The sequence below is a fragment of the Mustela nivalis genome (genome assembly GCF_964662115.1).
Source record: "Mustela nivalis genome assembly, chromosome: 1".
Lineage (NCBI taxonomy): Eukaryota > Metazoa > Chordata > Mammalia > Carnivora > Mustelidae > Mustela > Mustela nivalis.
Genome location: NC_139020.1, coordinates 13,734,946 through 13,756,000, shown reverse-complemented (window position 1 = coordinate 13,756,000; position 21,055 = coordinate 13,734,946). Strand labels below are relative to the sequence as shown.

At 35.5% G+C, this 21,055-nt stretch overlaps 1 protein-coding gene across 1 annotated transcript; it reads right to left on the bottom strand.

Moving 5' to 3' along the window:
- Positions 1 to 4,635: 4,635 nt before the first annotated feature.
- Positions 4,636 to 20,999, bottom strand: LOC309847700 (keratin-associated protein 19-5-like; the record flags this gene model as incomplete). Its single annotated transcript, XM_082698386.1, has 2 exons — positions 4,636 to 4,870; positions 20,851 to 20,999. The coding sequence occupies 2 exons, from the start codon at positions 20,997 to 20,999 to the stop codon at positions 4,636 to 4,638; spliced, it is 384 nt and encodes a 127-aa protein (XP_082554512.1).
- Positions 21,000 to 21,055: the final 56 nt, after the last annotated feature.

Genomic DNA, 21,055 nt, shown 5'->3' with positions numbered 1-21,055 from the left:
AACAAATAGCATGGAGGACAAGGGGTGTTAGAGAGGAGAAGGGAGTTGGGAGAAATTGGAAGGGGAGATGAACCAGGAGAGACTATGGACTCTGAAAAACAATCGGAGGGGTGTGAAGTGGCGGGGGGGTGGGAGGTCCGGGTACAAGGTGGTGGGTGTTATAGAGGGCACGGATTGCATGGAGCACTGGGTGTGGTGCAAAAATAATGAATACTGTTTTCCTGAAAATAAATTCATTAATTTATTAAAAAAAAAAAAAGAAAATGGGTAAAATGCTGTAAGTATATTAAGGACGTCACACAAAAGTTACCAGTTGCTTGCAGAGATGAGAGAAGAGATACAGGAAGCCTCTACAAGTTCTGACCTAAGTGGCTGTATGGGTCACAATAACACTGTCAACCAATTGGACTATAAAACCTATAGATGTTTCCTATAGCCCATAGCAAGGTGCTTGGTGGATAGATACATAACCAAATGTATAACAATATTAAGCCTCAAAGTCTTCAAGTTCATAGTTAGAGCCATAGAGAGATCCATAGCTTCACCCTTGTCCTCCACATTCTGGAGACCAGCAATTATATTTCTTGAATTATAAATATAAAAAAAAAAACACTTTTATTCAGACTTAGAAAATTGACCAGTTATACTGTTTTTATTCTATTCAGATATATGATCAAGTATTTACTAAACTGTCCTTTAATATTAATAGAGCAGCTTTTATTGGTTAAAGAGTTTTTATATTGATTTTTTCTAAGATTTTATTTATTTATTTGACAGAGATCACAAGTAGGCTGAGAGGCAGGCAGAGTGAGGGGGATGCAGGTTCCCTGCTGAGCAGAGAGCCCGATGCAGGGCTTGATCCCAGGAACTGAGATCATGACCTGAGCCAAAGGCAGAGGCTTAACCCACTGAGCCACCCAGGCACCCCATTTATATTGATTTTTATTATTAGATTGCCTATAACCCATTTGAAGTCAGTAATGAGATGTGATTATGATTATTATGTCTAAAACTATTTTCAGTGGAGGTAATACATTTTACCTTTTGCATCTAAGTTTCAAGAAATTATTCTCTCTCTCATTCTATCCTTTAACATTAATCCTGGATCCTAAATTATGTGATTCCTATTCACTAGCACCCAAGGGGCACACCTAACACTGTCATGGCTTCTTTGAAATGAGGACATTTATCTTTAATCGAGATATTTTCCCCCTGCTCACACTCAGAAGAATGTAACATCTTACTGAGGTAAGAGATGTAAACAAAATTTCTCCCAGTAGAACTATTTAGTGACTGCAATTTAGAAATGTGTTTCGTGTTCCCAGCTTCCAAGTGTCTAACAATGTAACCCAGAACATCAACATAGCTTTTGCAATATGCTTCTAAAAGCCATGACATTCAGGAGAATCACTAATTATGTTTGGCCACAAATCAAATTTAATAGCATCTGGACAGTTCAGATCAAAAATCAAAAAGACCTTCAAATAAGGGCAGCATTTAAATCTAGTATGCATGATATATAAGGTCAAACTCAGTACAGTGTACTGTCCGTCTGGAGGTAATTATGTTGAGCAATCACATACTCTGTGTTCCAAGTAATGGTTCTTTAAAAGGCCTATAATTTCTTATGTATGTTTGTCAAGGCAAACTTTATATGTACCTACACCTCTTATAGAGCACACATAAGTGTGCAAACTAGTTCACATATTGTTACATTTTAGACAATGGAAAATAAACAACCAAATTTATAAATCATATAGAATAATAGCTATAGTTATCATTATTATTAATCTATACGGATCATGCATTGTACTTTTTGGTTAGAGCATAAACTAATCACCTGAAAATTTTTTCTATTTTATCACATAGATTTAGAACACACTGTTTTAGGTATGAACATACTAAGCTTTATGCATTAATAGTGAGATTAAATGAATGCAGAAGGGATCTTTTGGAGATCCTTTGAATTGACAACTTCTAGTTTCGCAGCTCTTGGGCAGGTAATCATCTGGTTCTCAGGTCATCCTCACATAAATATGGAAAGCATATTCTGTAAGTCACCAGACCCTGATCTATGAATTCTTCTCTTTTTTTTTTTTTTTTCTCTTACTTTCCTTGTTAGGTTTTTCTGATTTAAAATCTAAACTTTTCACCCAGGTAAAAAGGTATCAGTTCTTGCTGTGGCAAATTGTTCTTACAGTAATATTTTCCCTTTCAGTTTACAGAAGGATAAAAAGAATTTCTCAAGACATAAGTCATAGGGGTCCAAGTATGAATCTGAGTGGATTCAGACATGTCTGGTCATGTCAGACAAACTGGTGAAACAGGCTGTTCTGGGCACTTTAAAAGTTGGCTAAGAAACTTTCTAAAAGAGAATTCAATCTGTGCTCACTGTTGATGTACCAAGAGGCTTGTTCCAAAGGGTGAACTGATGTAAAAAGCCAAAAAGAAAGTTCCTCATGAGAGATTGAGGAATGACGAAAGAAAGAGCCAGGTTGTTTGGCCCTGATGGAGCAATGGGGCCAGAGTTTCCATCCATGGGAGACTCTTGTCAGTAAAGCATCTTGTATGTGCCTGAGGTTTGACTCTGTTCATTCATGAGAAGATCTACAAAATATTAAGAGCCTTCTGACAGAGTGTAAAGAGAAATCAGAAAAGAACCCTCCCATACACCTTTATTTCCATAGAACACGGTACCAGTGAGTTCCAGTGCACCATGACAATGCTAGATAGAGCAGCCTTATAAGGGACAATAGCCCTCAGTAGATACCAACTACAGAAATATAGTTCCTACCCAGGAAATGAGTGATACTTTCCAATCTCCTCCCTTGCTCATATACAAAGTTTATAAAAAAGCAAAGACATGTCTGGCCAGCCTGGTGGGACTAAGAAGGTATTCAGCAAGGGAAGGCATGGATAGGAAGACCACAGGAGGTAGGTATTAAGGATTACACTTAATGTGATCAATCACTACTTTGTACATTTGAAACTAACAATACAGTGTATGGTAACTTACTGAAATTTAAATAAAAACTTTAAAAAAGGAGATATCTAGGACAGTAAAAATATTATGCATGGTGGGCACCTGGGTGGCTCAGTGGGTTAAGCCGCTGCCTTCGGCTCAGGTCATGATCTCAGGGTCCTGGGATCGAGCCCCACATCGGGCTCTCTGCTCAGCAGGGAGTCTGCTTCCTCCTCTCTCTCTCTCTGCCTGCCTCTCTGCCTACTTGTGATCTCTCTATGTCAAATAAATAAATAAAATCTTTAAAAAAAATATTATGCATGGTATTATAATGATAGATTCATGTCATTATGTATTTGCCCAAACCATAGAATGTATTACACCAAGAATCAACCCTCATGTATGGGCTGGGTGATGGTAATGTGTCAATGCAGGTTTACAAGTTATAACCAATGTACCACTCTAGTAAGACATATTGATACTGGGGGATGTTTTGCAGGTGTGGAAGCAGAGGGTATGTAGGAAATCTCAGTACCTTCCTCTTGGTTACATTGTGAAACTAACACAATGCCTTAAAAAGAAATAAAATATTTAGCTAGTAGCAATGTCACACAGAAACATGTACTCCAGAGGAAATATGAGAATGACACAATCCTTAGTAGTTCCAGGAATACTTTTTCTCTTCTTTGAAGATTTTATCTATTTATTTGACAGAGAGAGAACAAGCTCAAGCAGGGGGAGAAAGAAAGGGAGAGCTCCATGTGGAACTCCAGCCCAGGACCTCGAGACCATGACATGAACTGAAGGCAGATGCTTAACTGACTGAGCACCCCAGGTGCCCTGTTCCAGAAACACTTACAGGACATTTTAGAGGAGTGATACACACACACACACACACACACACACACACACACACACACACATATGTTAAAGGAGAGATAGGGCAAGTCATTTTCATTAACTTACTATTATTCCCTATGTGTTCTCAAGCTTGTATAATGTGGTGGACTATAAACTGTTGCATCATACTCTGTATACCAATAGCCACAGATCTTAATGCTTCATAAGCAATTTTTTATATTAGTTGCAAAAGAAGCTGATACATAATAAAAATTAAAACATCAAACAAAACCAATTTAGATTTTGAGAAACCATTTTATTGGACAAAGCAAAATACAAAGTTTCTTTAAGACCTTCTAGAAAGATACCATTATGGTAATGGTGGCAAGAGAAGTAAACCAAATGAGGAGGGAAAACTCAGGTGGCTTTCTATATTGAATATTAATTTAAGGTGATGGGTTCTGGGGACACCTGGGTGACTCAGTCGGTTAAGCATCTGTCTTCAGCTCAGGTTGTGATCCTGGGGTCCTGGGATTGAGCCTCGCATTAGGCTCCCTGCTCCATGGGGAGCCTGCTTCTCTCTCTCCTTCTGCTTGCCATTCCCTCAGCTTGTTTTCTCTTTCTCTGTGTCAAATAAATAAATAAAATCTTCAGAAAAAAATATGTTGGGCTCTGGATGTAAAAGCACCAAATATTTGTAAAGCAGTTTAACCATTAAATAGCTATCAATTTGTTCTAGAGAATATAGGTTAGATGTTTTGGGAATTGAAGTACAAAAATAGGACCAAATAAATGTGGAGGCTTTCCCTTTGCATCCAGTTTCAACAATAGTTTTAGTAAAAGGTAGAGAATCCATATCCTCCATAGCACAGTGGGCGGCCACAGCCATATCTTCTGGCTCCCCAGCCCCAGCCCAGTGTGGGGAAGCTGCCACATCCCCAGCCACTGCCACAGCCCAGGCCACCAAAACCTCCACAGCCATAGCCCAGGCCACCGAAGCCTCCACAGCCATAGCCCAGGCCTCCGTAGTAGTTGCCGTAGTAGAAGCTCATGGTGTCAAGTGTGGTGAGTTGGTTTGTGGTTCAATGCAAGAGTCAGAGTGTGAATGTCGACCTCTTTACAAGGAGACTTATATACTCTGATCAGAGAACGTGGCAAAACATGTGCCCCTCCTTTGGTGTCATTCCATGAGTTATATTTGCCTGACACAATTAATTAATCTGTGGTCCCCCGACCACAGGCATAAGAATGTCTGAACCTGCTTGGCTACATAGTTAGGTTGTGGAGCAGAGCTTGCTGCTATAATCTTAGAATGATTTGTTATTTCTTCAAAGTATTGACATACCAAAGCCTAAATAAAATACATGATTGACAGTCACTTGACATCAGTCACATTAAATATTGTTGAATTTCTAATTAAATATCTTCTCCTCACTGACATTTGAGGGTTGTTGTAATTGGTTCTACAAAACATACACACAGAATAATAAAGTCAAGTCTCTTAAGTTTATCAATTTCTTTAAAAGGCATATGTACTTTGTATCATGAGAAACAAAGATGCACCGCTCTTTGGAATATAAAAGACACTTTCTGTCAAGACAGATTTCATTCACTTGCCATGTGTACCAGAAAACAACCACCACAAAAGGGCACCTGACTTCTAGAGTTTTAAATTTTGGGCCATGTACAATTAATAGATTTATTTTCAGCTTTAAATGCCAGCATACTTGTTTGGGTTTAAATATGGAATTGGAATCACTCATGGAAAGCTTATCACAACAATCAAAAATCCATCTTGTGGGAAGCCTTCCCACAGTACCTTTTCTTTCTTTCTTTCTTTTTTTTTTTTTTTTTAATCCTGGGCCCTTTCTCCAGAATATGTTCTAGTCTCCCGCTACCACAAGTGCAGATTATTTTTGCCTCCCTACATCATTTTCCTGTCTTTCTCTGCCCTTCATCATTTTTCTACGTATCTTAGATTTTTTTTTCAAATCTTACTCCAAACATCACCCAAATTTCTTCCTCCATGATTCACTGCTGCATTCAGGTATAAGTGTGAAGTGGGGAAAATGGTTTTGGCTCTAACTCTATGTTCAAAAGAATACAGCATCCTTCTTCCTAGATCTCCGTAGTCAATATCATGGATTTGCATCTGTCTTCACTTTGGTTAGTCTGGGCCCGTTTTTTCCTCTATAAGTAATTTCTAACTTGTCTTTCCTGAGATATCAACTAGAACCTTCTAGGATATTGACAATGTTGTTAAAACTCCTAAAATCATCTTAAATTTTAGAAGAATTTGTACAACCTGGAATACATAAGAAATTTCCTACATGTGTGGAACGATTTTAAAGAAAGACAAGAGGGGTGCCTGGGTGGCTAAATTGGTTGGGCATCTGCTTTCAGCTCAGGTCATGATCTCAGGGTCCTGGGATTGAGCCCCATTTTGGTGGAGGGGTCTCCACGCAGAAGGGAGTCTGCTTCTCCCTCTCCCTCTGCCCTTCTACCCTGCATGTGCTCTCTCTATCACGCATTCTCTCTCTGTCTCTCTCAAATAAATAAATAAACACTTTAAAAAAATAAAAAGAAGAAAATAAGGAATTACACTTTGGAAACAGATGGCCTGATATTCACAGAGTTCCTCACCTGAGCCCAGAGAGTTAGTCAGTGATACCTAAAGCCCTATGCAAACGTGCCCATACCTTGACACTTGGGACTCCCGAAACTTGTTTTCTATAACAATAACCATTTGCTAAGCTTTTGCTGAGATTTATAAGTAATATGACACAGTCTTTGGATGGATCTCTCCACTGACCTGACCTAGTATCTAAATAAAACCTGGTATCTAAATAAAACCTGGCACTCAGTATTTTTTGAAAGAGTTGTATGACTTTCACTGGTATTAAAGCAAGGATCATGCATATCATAACCAAAGCAACTGATCTGCTGTTGTAGGAAATGTTTTACAGCTGACATGAGTTCCAACAGGCTTTCTGGTTTCAGAGTGCCACTAACCCCAATATTAGCCTTTAATCTCCATGCTATTCTAACCCAACTGCATTCCATTTTTATTCCTCATTTTAGAAATCAGCTAATTGATAGAATGAATATTTTCATTTTTAATGAATCATTTAGAACTATGAATAAATTGTATAGCATTAAGGATTCCACAGTCTCCTTGTATAGCTCTGTCAGAGCATGTAACTATGATTGAAAGCTTTTAATTTTTTTTTTAACATTTAAGACTATCTCTACTTTATAAATGGAAACAATATGGGACACAAATGAAAAATCTCATTAACAATAAACGTTAAATGTATTTTCAAAAAAAATAACCACAAGACTTTGTTATTCATCACTTATAAATGTCCATCCATTATAAAAAAAAATAGAAGAAAAGAAAAAAGAATTTGAAAAATATGAAACAAATTTGTTTTTTCCCCATATGCATAAGTGAAAAATGTACTTTGGAAATTTCTTTGGGGGGTATTATTTTTCATCCATTCAGTGGATCAAAAGCAGATGTGGATCATCACTATTATTATTATCATTATTATTATTATTATCATTATTATTGTTGTTTTATGTTTTCATTCATTGCCCAAGTTGCTATTCGCCTTGTTGGATGGAGGATTGAAAAATGTTCTCACATTTCCCTAGCAGTGAAGAAGTCTTTTATAAATTCCAAACATTTTATCTCACCTCAGGTGCAGATTCATATAATCTAAGCAGAACAAAATTATAATATTGATTATACTAAAAATGTCAATAGCAGTAATAATTGTATTGATTACTGCTCGCAGGGCCCAAAGTGCCAGTCCTTAGAGGTAACTAACCAAATGGAAATGTCAAACTCCACAGAGTGATCCTTCAGTAGAGTAAGTGACTTGGCTCTGTTTCCCCTGCTCAACAACCCCTAGGCATCACAGACTGAAAGAAGAGGTCATCGTGGGTTTTTATGTTAGTTGGTTTTGTTACCTCAAGTTGAATTTTAGCACTGCTCATTGCTTAATTATATCCAAAGGCAGATAACCTACAAATTGACGGGTGACGTTCTCTATGTCAGAACAACAAAAGTGTTAAAGAAAATCTTAATCTAAGTAAAGAGATCAATTTCCATAAAATCAGTTGTGACAATTTAGCTTTTCTTATAAGCATGACCAGAACTTTCAAAATGGTTTATTTGACAACATTCAAGAAGAAAATAGATAAAAAGAGTAGAACCATAGTACAATCGAATTCTCTAGTCTTAAAATGGCTTATTCTGAGGTTCCCTGCCAGCAATAGCAGATATGGGATAGCATTACAGAGTTTAATGTCCCTTTCAAATCTGTAACTCTGTAGTTTCATTTTATCCCTTTTTTATTACATTGGCCCAGCTTATACTAAGTATCAATAGGTTCAGTTTTAGGAAAAATTTAGAAATTCTGAAGATGCTATTCAGTTTTAGGAAAAACTTAGAAATTCTGATATTTTACCTATTTTATTTCTTATTTCTCATACAGTAATCCCCTCTTATTCACAGGGCATATGTCCCAAGATTCTCAGTGGATGCCTGAAACCACAGATAGTACCAAATCTTACGTAGACTATGTTTGTTTCTATACATACATCCCTGTGATAGAGTTTAATTTATAAATTAGGTACAGAAAAGATTACCAGTAGTAACTAATAATTAAATAGAACAGTTGAAACAATATACTGTAATCAAAGTGATGTGAATGTGGTCTCTGTCTAAATATCTTTATTGTACTCATCCTACTTCTTGAGATAATAAAATGTCTACGTGATGAGATGACATGAGTTCAGTGCCATAGGCGTTGGAGGTAGCGTGAGGCTGCTTTTGATCTTCTGACCATGTGCCTAAAGGGGAATCCTTTGCTCCCACCTGTGGATGACCTCAGGTAACTGAAACCACAAAAAATAAAACCACTGATAATTAAGGGGGGGGGCGCGCTACTGTCCAATGTCCATAAGATGGTCATTTTTGAAGGGATGAATGGGATATAATTTTTAAAACAATTATTGAATGGTATTTGGGGTCAGTTGGAGCCACACAACATTTTGCCTCATAATGATATTTCTGTTTGTATATTATTCTTACTGGACTACAGATACTTCAGTGTGAAGATGATGATGATTATGATGATGATGATGAGCAGTGTCCCCATGAGACAAGTGAGATGAGTGAGATGAATGACCCAAGTTCATGTTTGATTATCCAGTTTATCATTAACTTTTATGTCTGTCTTATTTTTGCATGCATAACAAATAGATGAAAGCAGACCATGAATACTGGAAGATCATATATATTTCAAAGATTCATAGGAAAACAGAGCTTATTTTCTATGAAAATTTGGCAATGTAGATTATGAGATTTGTGGAAAGTTTGCTCTGATTGGGGTTGTAATGGTGTGGTTGTCGAGCAACTACAAATATCTAGATGGAACACCATTGTTTTTATAAGACAAAATAAAGGAAGACAATAGGCATGGAAGATTAGTTGCAAATTTTGAACTCCATTAAAAAATAGAAGTTAATAAATATGAAATATGTAAAACAACTCTATTTTTTTTAATACAGGAAGATTTAACACTCCACAGTTGATTTTTTGCTGCCAAATTCAATTTTGAAATATATACTAAAGTAAAGAAAAAGAATAACATTCTATTGTTTTGAATTAGTAATTCTCAAATCAGAGTTCTTTTTTATACATTAATATGTACACACACATCTGTAATTGTGTGTACTGTATTTCTAATTATTTTCTATTTCAGGTTAGGTCATTTATTGGTGTTCAACATAAATCACCTGTTAGTGCCCAAACTCGGGATGCCAGAGGACATTATGCAGATACCTTAAAATAATAAGTTCTCTGAAATTCTCAGATTTCTCTTGGCAAATAACCCAGGGTAATCTCAGTGTGTTGACTGAAGAATGTGTGGTCAATCTGCTCATGGCAACAGATTTCAGGTTATTAGGGTAGTAGTTTAGTAGAAGCTAGAGAATCCATATCCTCTATAGCATGATGGGCAGTGGCAACCATGTCTGTGGTCTCCCCAGCTCCAGCCCCATCTGTGAAAGCTGCCATGTCTCCAGCGGCAGCCACAGCCTGGACTACAAACCCCCAAGCCACAGCTCAGGCTTCCGTAGTAGCTGTCATAGAAAATCGTGGTGTCAGGAGTGGTGAGCTTGTTTGCTGTTTAAAGCAAAATACTGAGTGTGAATGTCATATAGCTGTGCTTATATCCCCTGAGCAGAAAGTGTGATAAAACATGGGGCCATTCCTTTGTATCATTACAAATTATTCATTCACTTGAGGCAACTCATTAATCTGTTTGCTGACACAAGGAGAGGTGCACACTCATTAAAATTTCTGAGCTTGCTTAGCTGCCTCGTTAGAACACCCTTGAACTCATTACATTCTTTCTGTTTTAATGAGAAAAGAAATCAGTCTTCAAAATCACAAAATAAAAATTCCCTGCATAGAATTCTTCATCACTAAACATATTGCATCATTCATATTTGATGGTGTTTTCTCATTATTTTCTCATCTCCCATTTTTGTAACACTCTCTAGGTACTTGTATCTTACTTCCATCTAGATTAAAATATACTGATCACATTTAAGATTCTTAAATATATCAAATTCTCCAAATGTCAAGTTTATTTCTCAAGTTGAATACACACACTCACATACACACACACACACACACACACACGAAAACTATTTTGACTTTATACATCAGTTTGTAAAACATACTTTTGGTTAATCAACATAGGAAAATGTATTTCAGAAACTGAGAGACCACCCAAGAGACTAAATTTACTTTTATAGTCAATCAATCAATCAATCAATTTGTAAGCAGTTCAAAAATATTTTCTTTATACACTACTCATTTTTCCAGATCAGGCCATCCCCAAAGTATTAGTTAAAAATGCAGATGACCTTGCCTCATGGTTTATATTAATCCTTTTTATCTTTACCTTTCTTCATAATCCATATGTCATATCTTTTATCCAACCTCTCCTTAAATCTCCTAATCTCATTCTACATTCCTCCCCAATACATACTTGCAGCAGTTAGGACTTTTGTTCTTACCCATGTGTTCCATTCAGTATTTCATCCCTCTATTCATATCCCTAATTTCATCATGGTATCTTTATTCTTATATTTTCTTTACAATTATGTGTGTGTCCACCTTTTTATTTTTCTCTCAGGCAATATGCAAACTTTTTTATGCTATTACTTATTTATTAAGGCTTTAGTTAGTTGGTTTTTTTTAACATATATACTCTTAAAATCGTATAACATTTTTAACAGAGTCTCTTAACTTGAAAATCCCCAAGAATGAATGGGCAATCAGGAAATAACTGAATCAGGAAACACGGAAAGTAGAGGGCCTCTGCTCACTGGTTGCTCAGCTCACTCTGTGAAGACAGTAAACCAAATCCAAAGTTTAAGCCCCACTGGAGCATGATCAGATCTTGGACTTGGGTTTTTAACAGTGTGTTTACTTTATATGACCTTAGACATGTTACAGAATATTTTTTGTTATTGTTGTATTGAATTGTTTTGGCTTTGAAATTTATAAGTAACATTTATAAGTAACAATTTATAAGTAACATTAAATAAATGTAACATTATAAGTTACATTTATAAGTAACATTTTATTTATTGAAATGTAATTGATATATAATATTACACAAGTTTCAGGTATACAACATGATGTTTTGATATTTGTATATATTGTGAAATGATCACAATAAGTCTAAATAACATCTACCACCATACACAGTTATAATTCTTCTTGTGATGAGAACTTTTAAGATTTACTCTCCTAGAGATTTTCAAATATGCAGTACAGTAGTATTAGCTATAGTTACCATGCTGTATAATACATCATTATGACTTACTTATTTTATAACTGACTTATACCTTTTAAACCCTTTCACCCATTTTTACTATTCCACCCCCCATCCTCTGCTTTTAGCAACCACCAATCTATGAGCTCAGTGTTTAGTTTTTTTAGATTCTGCATATATATGAGATCATACAATATATGTCTTTCTCTTGACTTACTTCACTTAGCATATGCCCTCAAGGTCCATCCATGTTCTTATAAATGGCAAAATTACCTTCTTTTTTTATGGATGAGTAATACTCCATTCTATGTGTGGTGTGTGTGTGTATTATTCTTTCTTTATCCATTTATCCATTGATGGACCCAGGTTGCTTACACACATGACTACTGTAAATAATACTGCAAAGAACATGGGTGTACAGAACTTCCTGACTTAGTGTTTTTGTAACATTCTAAAATATTTTATTTATTTATTTGAAAGAGAGAGAAAGTGAGAAAAAGAGAGCATAAGCAGGCAGAGGGGCAGAGGGAGAGGGAGAAGCTGACATTCTGCTGAGCAAGGACCCCAATGCTGGGGCTCATCCAAGACCCTGGGATTACGACGTGAGCAGAAAGCAGACACATAAGACCCTTAAGCAACTGAGCCACTCAGGCGCTCCAATACCATTTTTGATCATTCATTCTCCCAGCTGGATTTGTTAATTGTTCTTACAAACAAAAACATTTGATGAATTAATGAAAAATTGTATTCTACAAGCTATAACTGATAGCAATTCTCTAAGATAGAATATGGATTAAAATGGTTTTCAAGTTTTAAAGGAATATTTAACCCAGTATTTGCCCTGACTGTTAAATCCTTTTGCCTTCTTATCAAAATTTATTCTATTTCTACTTTCCATTTTGAAAAAAAGTTGGAAAAATTTTTAATTCTCAAAAAGTCATTTTGAAGCCAAACAACCACAAATCTAATGCATTTAAGAATCCCATGAATGGTGGGGCGCCTGGGTGGCTCAGTGGGTTAACGCCTCTGCCTTCAGCTCAGGTCATGATCTCAGGGTCCTGGGATCAAGTCCCTCATCAGGCTCTCTGCTCAGCAAGGAGCCTGCTTCCTTCTCTCTCTCTCTCTATCTCTCTCTCTCTCTCTCTGCCTGCCTCTCCATCTACTCGTGATCTCTCTCAGTCAAATAAATAAATAAAATCTTAAAAAAAAAAAAAAAGAATCCGGGGCGCCTGGGCGGCTCAGAGGGTTGGGCCGCTGCTTTCGGCTCGGGTCATGATCTCGGGGTTCTGGGATCAAGTCCCACATCGGGCTCTCTGCTCAGCAGGGAGCCTGCTTCCCTTCCTCTCTCTCTGCCTGCCTCTCTGCCTACTTGTGATCTCTCTCTGTCAAATAAATAAATAAATAAATCTTTAAAAAAAAAAAAAAGAATCCCATGAATGGTTAACTAAATCTGCTAGATTGTTTGACTGTGATGACTAATTTATATGCTTATTTCTAATGCAAATAACTATGTCCATATAAGATAAAAAGCAATATATTTCACAAATTTTTTAAAAAGCTCAATAATGAAATCTATCCTTATTCAGGTATTTTCCAAAGAAGAAAAGGAGTATGTGATTAAGAACAAAAAGTTGTCTCCCTCCCAGTCCCATCTGTGAAGTGTGTAAACCTGGTGATTCACAGACCTGTACCCCTGGGGATAAAAATATATGTTTATAAAAAATAAAAAATTTTAAAAAAAGAACAAAAAGTTGTGAAATAATACCATCAAATATATAAAATAAATATTTTATTGCTTTTTTTTTCCTGAGTTAAAAAATAGAAAAATGATAATATCCTTTGGATATGAATTATCTTTGAAAACTGAGAATGTATATTTTTTGAAAGTTTTTGTTTTTCTCTTAATTTGGTGGATTCAATGACTTAGATAATTCTTTGTCATTCTCTTTTCATGGACTTTCTGCAAGGAAGCAATGACTTGATGTGAAACTCAGATCCTGTACTGATGTATGAAATGATGAAAATATATTCTCCACTGGCCAAATTATAGTTTTTATTTGAAAGTTACGAGCACTTTTTCTTCTTTAATTTGATTTTTTCAGTGTTCCAAGATTTATTGTTTATTCACTACACCAAATGCTCCCTGTAATACATGCCCTCCTTAATAGCCACTGCCAGACTCACCCAACCCCCCACCCCTGCCCCTCCAAAACCCTCAGTATATTGTATTTTTTCTCAGAGTGCCCAGTCTCTCATGGTTCATCTCTCCCTCTGGTTCCCCACAACTCACTTCTCCTCTCCTTCACGCAATGTCCTCTGTGTTATTCCTTATGCTCCACATGTAAGTGAAACCATGTGATAATTTACTTTCTCTGCTTGACTTATTTCACTCAACATAATCTCTTCTAGTCCTGTCCATGTTGATACTAAAGTTGGGTATTCATCCTTTCTGATGGAGGCATAATACCCCATTGTATATATGGACCATATCTTCTTTATCCATTCATCTGTTGAAGGGCATATTGGTTCTTTCCACAGTTTGGCGACTGTGACCATTCCTGCTATTAATGTTGGGGTACAGATAGTCCTTCTGTTCACTAGTCCGTATCTTTGGGTCAGTTGTGCAATTGCAGGGTCATAGGGAAGCTCTATTTTTAATTTCTTAAGGAATCTCCACACTGTTTTCCAAAGTGGCACTTCTGTTATAAATTCAAAATATTTTTCCTTCACTCAGACAAAAATTAATTAAATCATAAAATAGGGTGTAATAGTATATGAAAATGCACCTTACTAAGAGTGTCATAGACAGTGTTTCTCAATCTAATTACATGGATGGCTGTTTTTGTGTTTTTTGTGGTTTTTTTTTTTTTTTAGCCCTAGAGGAAATGTTTATAGACTGCAGAACTATTACCTGTTCAAATGTGAAACAATGGAGCTCTACTCCTGAGATACAACTGTATCTCATTTGCTGTGTACACTGATAGTCCACAACATCCAGACTGGATTAGCTAAAAGGCTAGCTGATAACTGATGGCCAAGAAAAGTTATTTTTATGTAGACTGAATAAGTCTGTGCCTTTGAAGGAAGACTTCTGATAGAGATAGAGAGATGCGTAGAGATATAGATGAAATCCAGATAAAACTAACATTGAAAGTAAGTTTTAATTCTCTATATTATAACAACAAAATGTTACAGAAATGGTTTTTCTATTTAAAAAATTTAATCCTTCACATCCTCATAAGGCATGTATGTTCATGGAAGCTCAGCAGAACTTTCAAAATACAGGGAGAAAATACAGGGCAGAGAAAGCTACATTGTTGCACCTAGATTCAGAAGACGTTGGCCTTGGTCCTGATTCTGTTACTAGAGCTTACCTAACTCTGTAGAAGCCTATTACTTTTCTGAGGGCGTGTGTGTGTGTGTGTGTGTGTGTGTGTGTGTGTGTGTGTTTACCTGCAAGATATGATGCATAGCCTTGCTGTCATTTAATGTCTGGTTTTGGCAAGACTATCTAATTGAATCAAATATATTTTACCAATTTTGGCACATTAAAAAAATCTTAATTTTTGCTGTTACCTGAGTATATCATTTGATTTTAGGAAAAAAAATTGGTATTTTCTTATATCTTTTTTCTTATTTCATCAGTAAGATCTCCACTCCTGTTTATTTGTATCAAAGAAAATTCAGATCTATTAGAAGACTCTGTGGATTTAGCTGTGTTTAGCATCAGTTTAAGCTAAAAAATAAATTAGTTCAAAATTATGTCTGGTTGTTTCTCCCTTATTGAGCTAAAAAAATTCTTCAGTATGAGAATGGTGGTAGAGAAGAATGCCATGTCTAGTTGTGAAAATACAGTAAGAATGTAAGAGAACTAAATAAAAAGTCTTAATTAAAATGCTTTGAGTTAAATGATCTCACAGGAAAAAATTTACCCCAATTCATTACTGATTTATAGGTCAGCTGCTTGATGCAAATGTCAAATGAAATAATGTGCTGAAGAGTATGATACACAGGATGAGATTATTCAAATTAAAAAATTCTTGGAAAGGCCATTTATTTTATAATTAGACTAGTGAAAAATATTTGATCTATTATCATTTGATTGTCCTTAAAATAAAAAAGCCAAATGAATTCTGAATAAGTGGAAAGATTTATTATGCATTATTGTGAATTCAAAATGTGATTTGACTTATATAAAACACATATATTTGATAAATAAATACATAGATATATTAAATTGCCTTAGCTTTTTGTTGTTCACTTAAATCTAAACATTATCTAAATAAAAGCAAGAGTCTGAAAAACAATCTGAGGGGTTTGAGTTTGAAAAATATTAAATTACAACCATTTAAACTTTTTTTTTTCATTTCAGTCTAGAATTATTAGTTTTTACATCTAGTTGTATGCATATTTGTGAGGTATATGAAAAAAAAAGTTTCTAAACCAGGGAGATTGCTTCCCTCATTGATAAATGAGTAACATTTTCCTTTCAGTCTTGTAGAGTCTTAATGTACAGAGCAGGCAAAATAACTATTGTGTCTCCATCACTCACACTTAATCAGGTAATAGTTCCAAAGTCTGCGGATGTGTCTTATAGGGCTAAAAATAAAAACAGTATATCATTTTCATGTACTTGAGTCCATGAACAAAATAAAAACCATATTTCATTTTCAAAGTTGATATTTCATTAGAAGGGGAACAGATAATTTAATCAGTTATAAACGGAAAAGAAGAGGATGCTTAAATTATGAGGTAGATATAGGAATATATTGAAAAGTCCAAAATTCTGAAAAGATAAATACATTTGTGGAAATAATCCCAGCATGATATTAAATGTTCAGATACTGCACTCAGTTTTGTAAGTTTAGATGTTGGGTTACTGACACAGGACTTTGTTAGAAGCCAGAGAATCCATATCCTCCATAGCACAGTGGGAAGCAGCTGCCATATCTGTGGCCCCTCCAGCAACAGCCATGACCCAGTCTGGGGAAGTTGGCCCATCCCCAGCCATATCCACAGTCCAGGCCACAAAAGCTTCCACAGCCACAACCTAGGCCTCCATAGTAGTTGGTGCAATGGCTCCTGGCATCAGGGGTGGTGAGTTGTTTTTCTGGTCAAAGATTTTGAGTATCAGTGGCAACATGTCTAGAGTGACACTTATAAGCCCTGAGCAGATCATGTGGTAAAATACATACCACCTATTTTTGAGTCATTCTATGTGTTACTCCTGTTTGACACAATTTTGACATATGAAGAGCCCCTCAAACTCATAAAAGTGTTTGAATTTGCATTGTTGTCTAGGCATGGTGTCCTTTAAACATATTGCATCCTTTTTATGAGAAAGAATTGTTGTATTTTCAAAGTCTGGACATCCCAGACAAAATAAAATTCCTTATAGCCAGGGATATTAAATAACACATTTGGTAGTGTTATGTTTTAAAATTAAATATTGCATCATCTCTGGCTTATCTTGAATTGTTATGCTTCACTTAAGATTAAATGAAAGAAATCGGTTAAATTCAAGGTGCTAAAATTTTCTATATCCCTTCAAAGGCATCTAATACTTCATGGTAAAGTCTTTTTTCAAAGCTAAAGAAACATTTGGAAGTCTGGAGGCATTAGCTCACCTGCTGTGAACACCAGTATAGAACTTCAGGGGGAAAAAAGAAGTTGAAATAAAACTATCATTTTTCTCTTATTTTATAACATTGGCCACCATAAAAATATTCTCTTTTCTGATTTTGCATTCTAGTTTGGAAAATGAACATTTGGATTAACAACATGAAGTAATATTGCTCAAATATTAAAGACAAATCAGAGTAATCAAAAATCATAAGCAACATTAAAGATTATTCAAAATTCCTTTTTTTCACATCTAGACTCCCTTTCTGGTTTATCTTCTATCGAAAAATAGATTACATTTACCTCCTGCCCTATAGACACCTTTTCCTCCTTTTCCCCTAATCCATTATTTACCTTCTTATCCAATCAGTGTTCAAATATCACGTTGCTTCAGTTCCTCTTAGTTCCCACTAGGGTGTGGGAAATAGGGGAAATAATGAAATATATACAATTTCTCTTTGGCTTCCCTCCATTTTTTATACAACTCATACTTAAGTTCTTCCATATATATCTTCATTCTTACCATAATATTTTTGCCTTTGTATTCTCTTTGCCTAAGTTTTTTGTCCTATTTTATTTAAATTCAATTAATTAACATACAGTATATCATTAGTTTCAGATGTAGAGTTCAGTTATTCATCAATTCCATGAAACACCCAGTGCTCATTACATCTTTATGCCTATTGTATGTTTTGTTTTCTGTTTCAGAAAATAGCTAATAGTGTCTGCTAAGATATGAAATACTTATTAAGATCTTAGATGCTGAGAAAAAAATGCCTAATTCCCTGTGAAAAAGAGGTTTTAACATTGGAAATCTCCAAAAATATAAGTACAATGTAAAAATACAGGGTAGAGTAAAAGACCCACTGAAGGCAAAAAGTCCTTCAGCTTACTCCAAGCAGTTAATCACTTAAACCCAAGACTGACCTGAATCCTGCTTGAACCCCACCAGATACATTTTTAATTTGAATGAAACATCTAAATTCTTTTCAAACTCTCATGGCTTCAAATATACCATCCAGCTTTTTTGAGCTTATAAAAATGATGTATTTTCCCAGCTGGACTTGTTGACTGATGAACACCTACTAGCATGCTGCAGAAAACCAGTAAGGATGAGTTAAACGGGCGAATGCACTCTAAGATTCTTACAGGTAAAGATCACGTCTTCCCTAGACATGGATATCTCTATAAATGCATCTGAGGATTCAAAGGGGGAATTGTCTCAAATAGTTTTCCTGCTTTCGAGGAACATAAAGCCATCATTTCATTTGCTGTTGTTGTTGTTGTTTAAAGCATAGTATAAAATATCCACGTCCTAAGTGTACAAGTTAGTGATATTTTGCGTTTATTGACAGACCACCTACATCGATCACACTCAAGATCCCCAAATTTTCTCTTGACCCTACCAAGTTAGTATTACTCTCTAGAAGTTTGTCTCATCTGGACATCACATGAATGGCATCAGAGGGTATACCAGCAGCTTTTCTCTCCTGAATGATTTTGTTCATCCCTGTCTCTGTGAAATACAACGTTGTTGCATATAACTTTAGTTTTTCATTACTGCAAAGTAGCCCATTGTATGACTAAAGCACAATTTATTTACTATTTTGCTCTGGTAAATCTGTATTTGTGTAGTTTCTTTCCTTCCTTCCTTCCTTTCTTCCTTCCTAATATGAATAAAGCTGCTCTATACCTTTTACTAGTGGTTCTTTTTGTAGACCGAGGTGTTCCTTTACTTGGGGTATGCATGGGACACACATTGCTAATTTATGCTATATATATATTTAGCTTCAGTAGATTCTACTAAATAATTTTCCAACATAGTTGCTAGATTTGCAATACCACCAGCAGCTTATGAAAGTTCTAGTTGTTCTACAACCTTACCCATTGGTCATTTCAGCATCTTAATCTGATCATCTTTAGGGTACATAGTGATATCTGAATATTATTTTAATTTGGTTTTCCTGATCAATGATGACATTGAGAATTTTACATAAGCTTATAAGCGGCTTAAATATCCTCTCTTTTGAAATGCCTGTTCAAGTATTTTGTCCATTTTTAAGTGGCCTTGTTTGCTATTAATCAATTAATCAATATTTTATAATTGATTAAGAGGAACTCTTTACATTTTTGGGTGTTGGCATTTTGTCAGATTTATATATTAAAATTATTTTCACTTAGTATGTGACTTAAATTTTTTCCACTTTAAAATCTCTCTATATATAAACATAATGTTGTAACATAATAACATCTAATTTATTCATCTTTTTCTTTTATGTTTAATGTTTTTGGTTCTAATCAAATTTTTGACGACCTTACACAGTGTTAGTTAATTATTTTTATCTCCTTTTTTTCAGAATTGTTGCATTTTCATTGATCATTCTAAAAATAAAAATAGTTGATAATTTGAATATTTCATGCTCATTCAGCCAAGCTGAAGCAATAAAATTACAAATAAGTCAAACAGGTTTCATTCTGTATGTCACACTCTGCCTATTTGACTCTGACAGCTATGCCTCGGTTTTGGGGGTTGGTGAACTGGCTGTGATGTGTTCTCCTTAACATAAGCAATAGCTTTTCCCTGGAAATAAAGATGTGCTGGAGCATTTCTCCAAATCTAGCAGAGGAACATAAAAACAGTCATTTCAAATTCTAATAATATAATATTATACTAGGAACGTCAAATATCTGCTCCAAGTGATGGTGTTGATTATTCTTCTTTATAGCTACGGAAGGCATTTCTCACAAATCTGGAGAAATGTTATTAATCATTAAGAAATTAGAATAGCTATTGTTTTACTCTGTCAAGCTAAATAGTATAGTCATGCGGTAAATTCATCAAGTTATTACTTTCCCTGATCTAGCCAGTGCAAAGCTAATAAACTATGAGTAGTTTGACTGAAAGGGTAGACCTTACTATCTGGCTAAACAAAACTATTTTTATGTTTAGTAAACAAATCTGAGTCTTTCAAATCTACCTTAAATATTTTACATAGCATTTGATCTTAGCATTGCTTGCTAATTATTTTTTTTTTCAGATCCAGCTAAACTAGATTAGTTTAGCTTCAAGATTCTAAATCAAAACTAATAGCACTAACCAAAAATAGGTGGTTATGTGGAAAGCAGATGAGTCCTCATAAACTCTATTTTATATTGCTATGATAATTGCAGGAACGTGTAACCAGAATTTCAAGACTATTTCTTTGAAATGATGCAAGATGGGAAATGCACTGTGAAAGATAAAGTCAGAATTCAGTTAAATAAATAAATAAATAAAGTAAGCCATTTGTTCCATTTTAAATTAGGATAATTTATTTCAAAGGAAACTGAGAAATTCTACAGTTATGAAAGTGCATGTAGGGGATACCAGAAGCAGGCAAATAAAAGATGATAAATATTCCTAGAATCTAAGGTGCAAAATACTTTTCATCTTGGCTTGGTCCCAGCTGATGTTGCTTCGTTCATGTTTTGATTAATTTGAGTTAAACACATTGTGGCCTCAGACATTGGACTTCCAGGGCAGGATTTCAGTAGAAGCTAGAGAATCCATATCCTCCATAGCACCGAGGGTGGAAGCAGCCACATCCGTAACTTCCCCAGCCCCAGCCCAGCCTGCGGAAACTGCCACATCCCCAGCCACGGCCACAGCCCAGGCCACCAAAACCTCCACAGCCATAGCCCAGGCCTCCATAGTAGTTGCCGTAGTAGCTCATGGTGTTAGGCGTGTTGAGTTTGGTTTGCTGTATTCAAGGCTAGATCTTGAATGTGA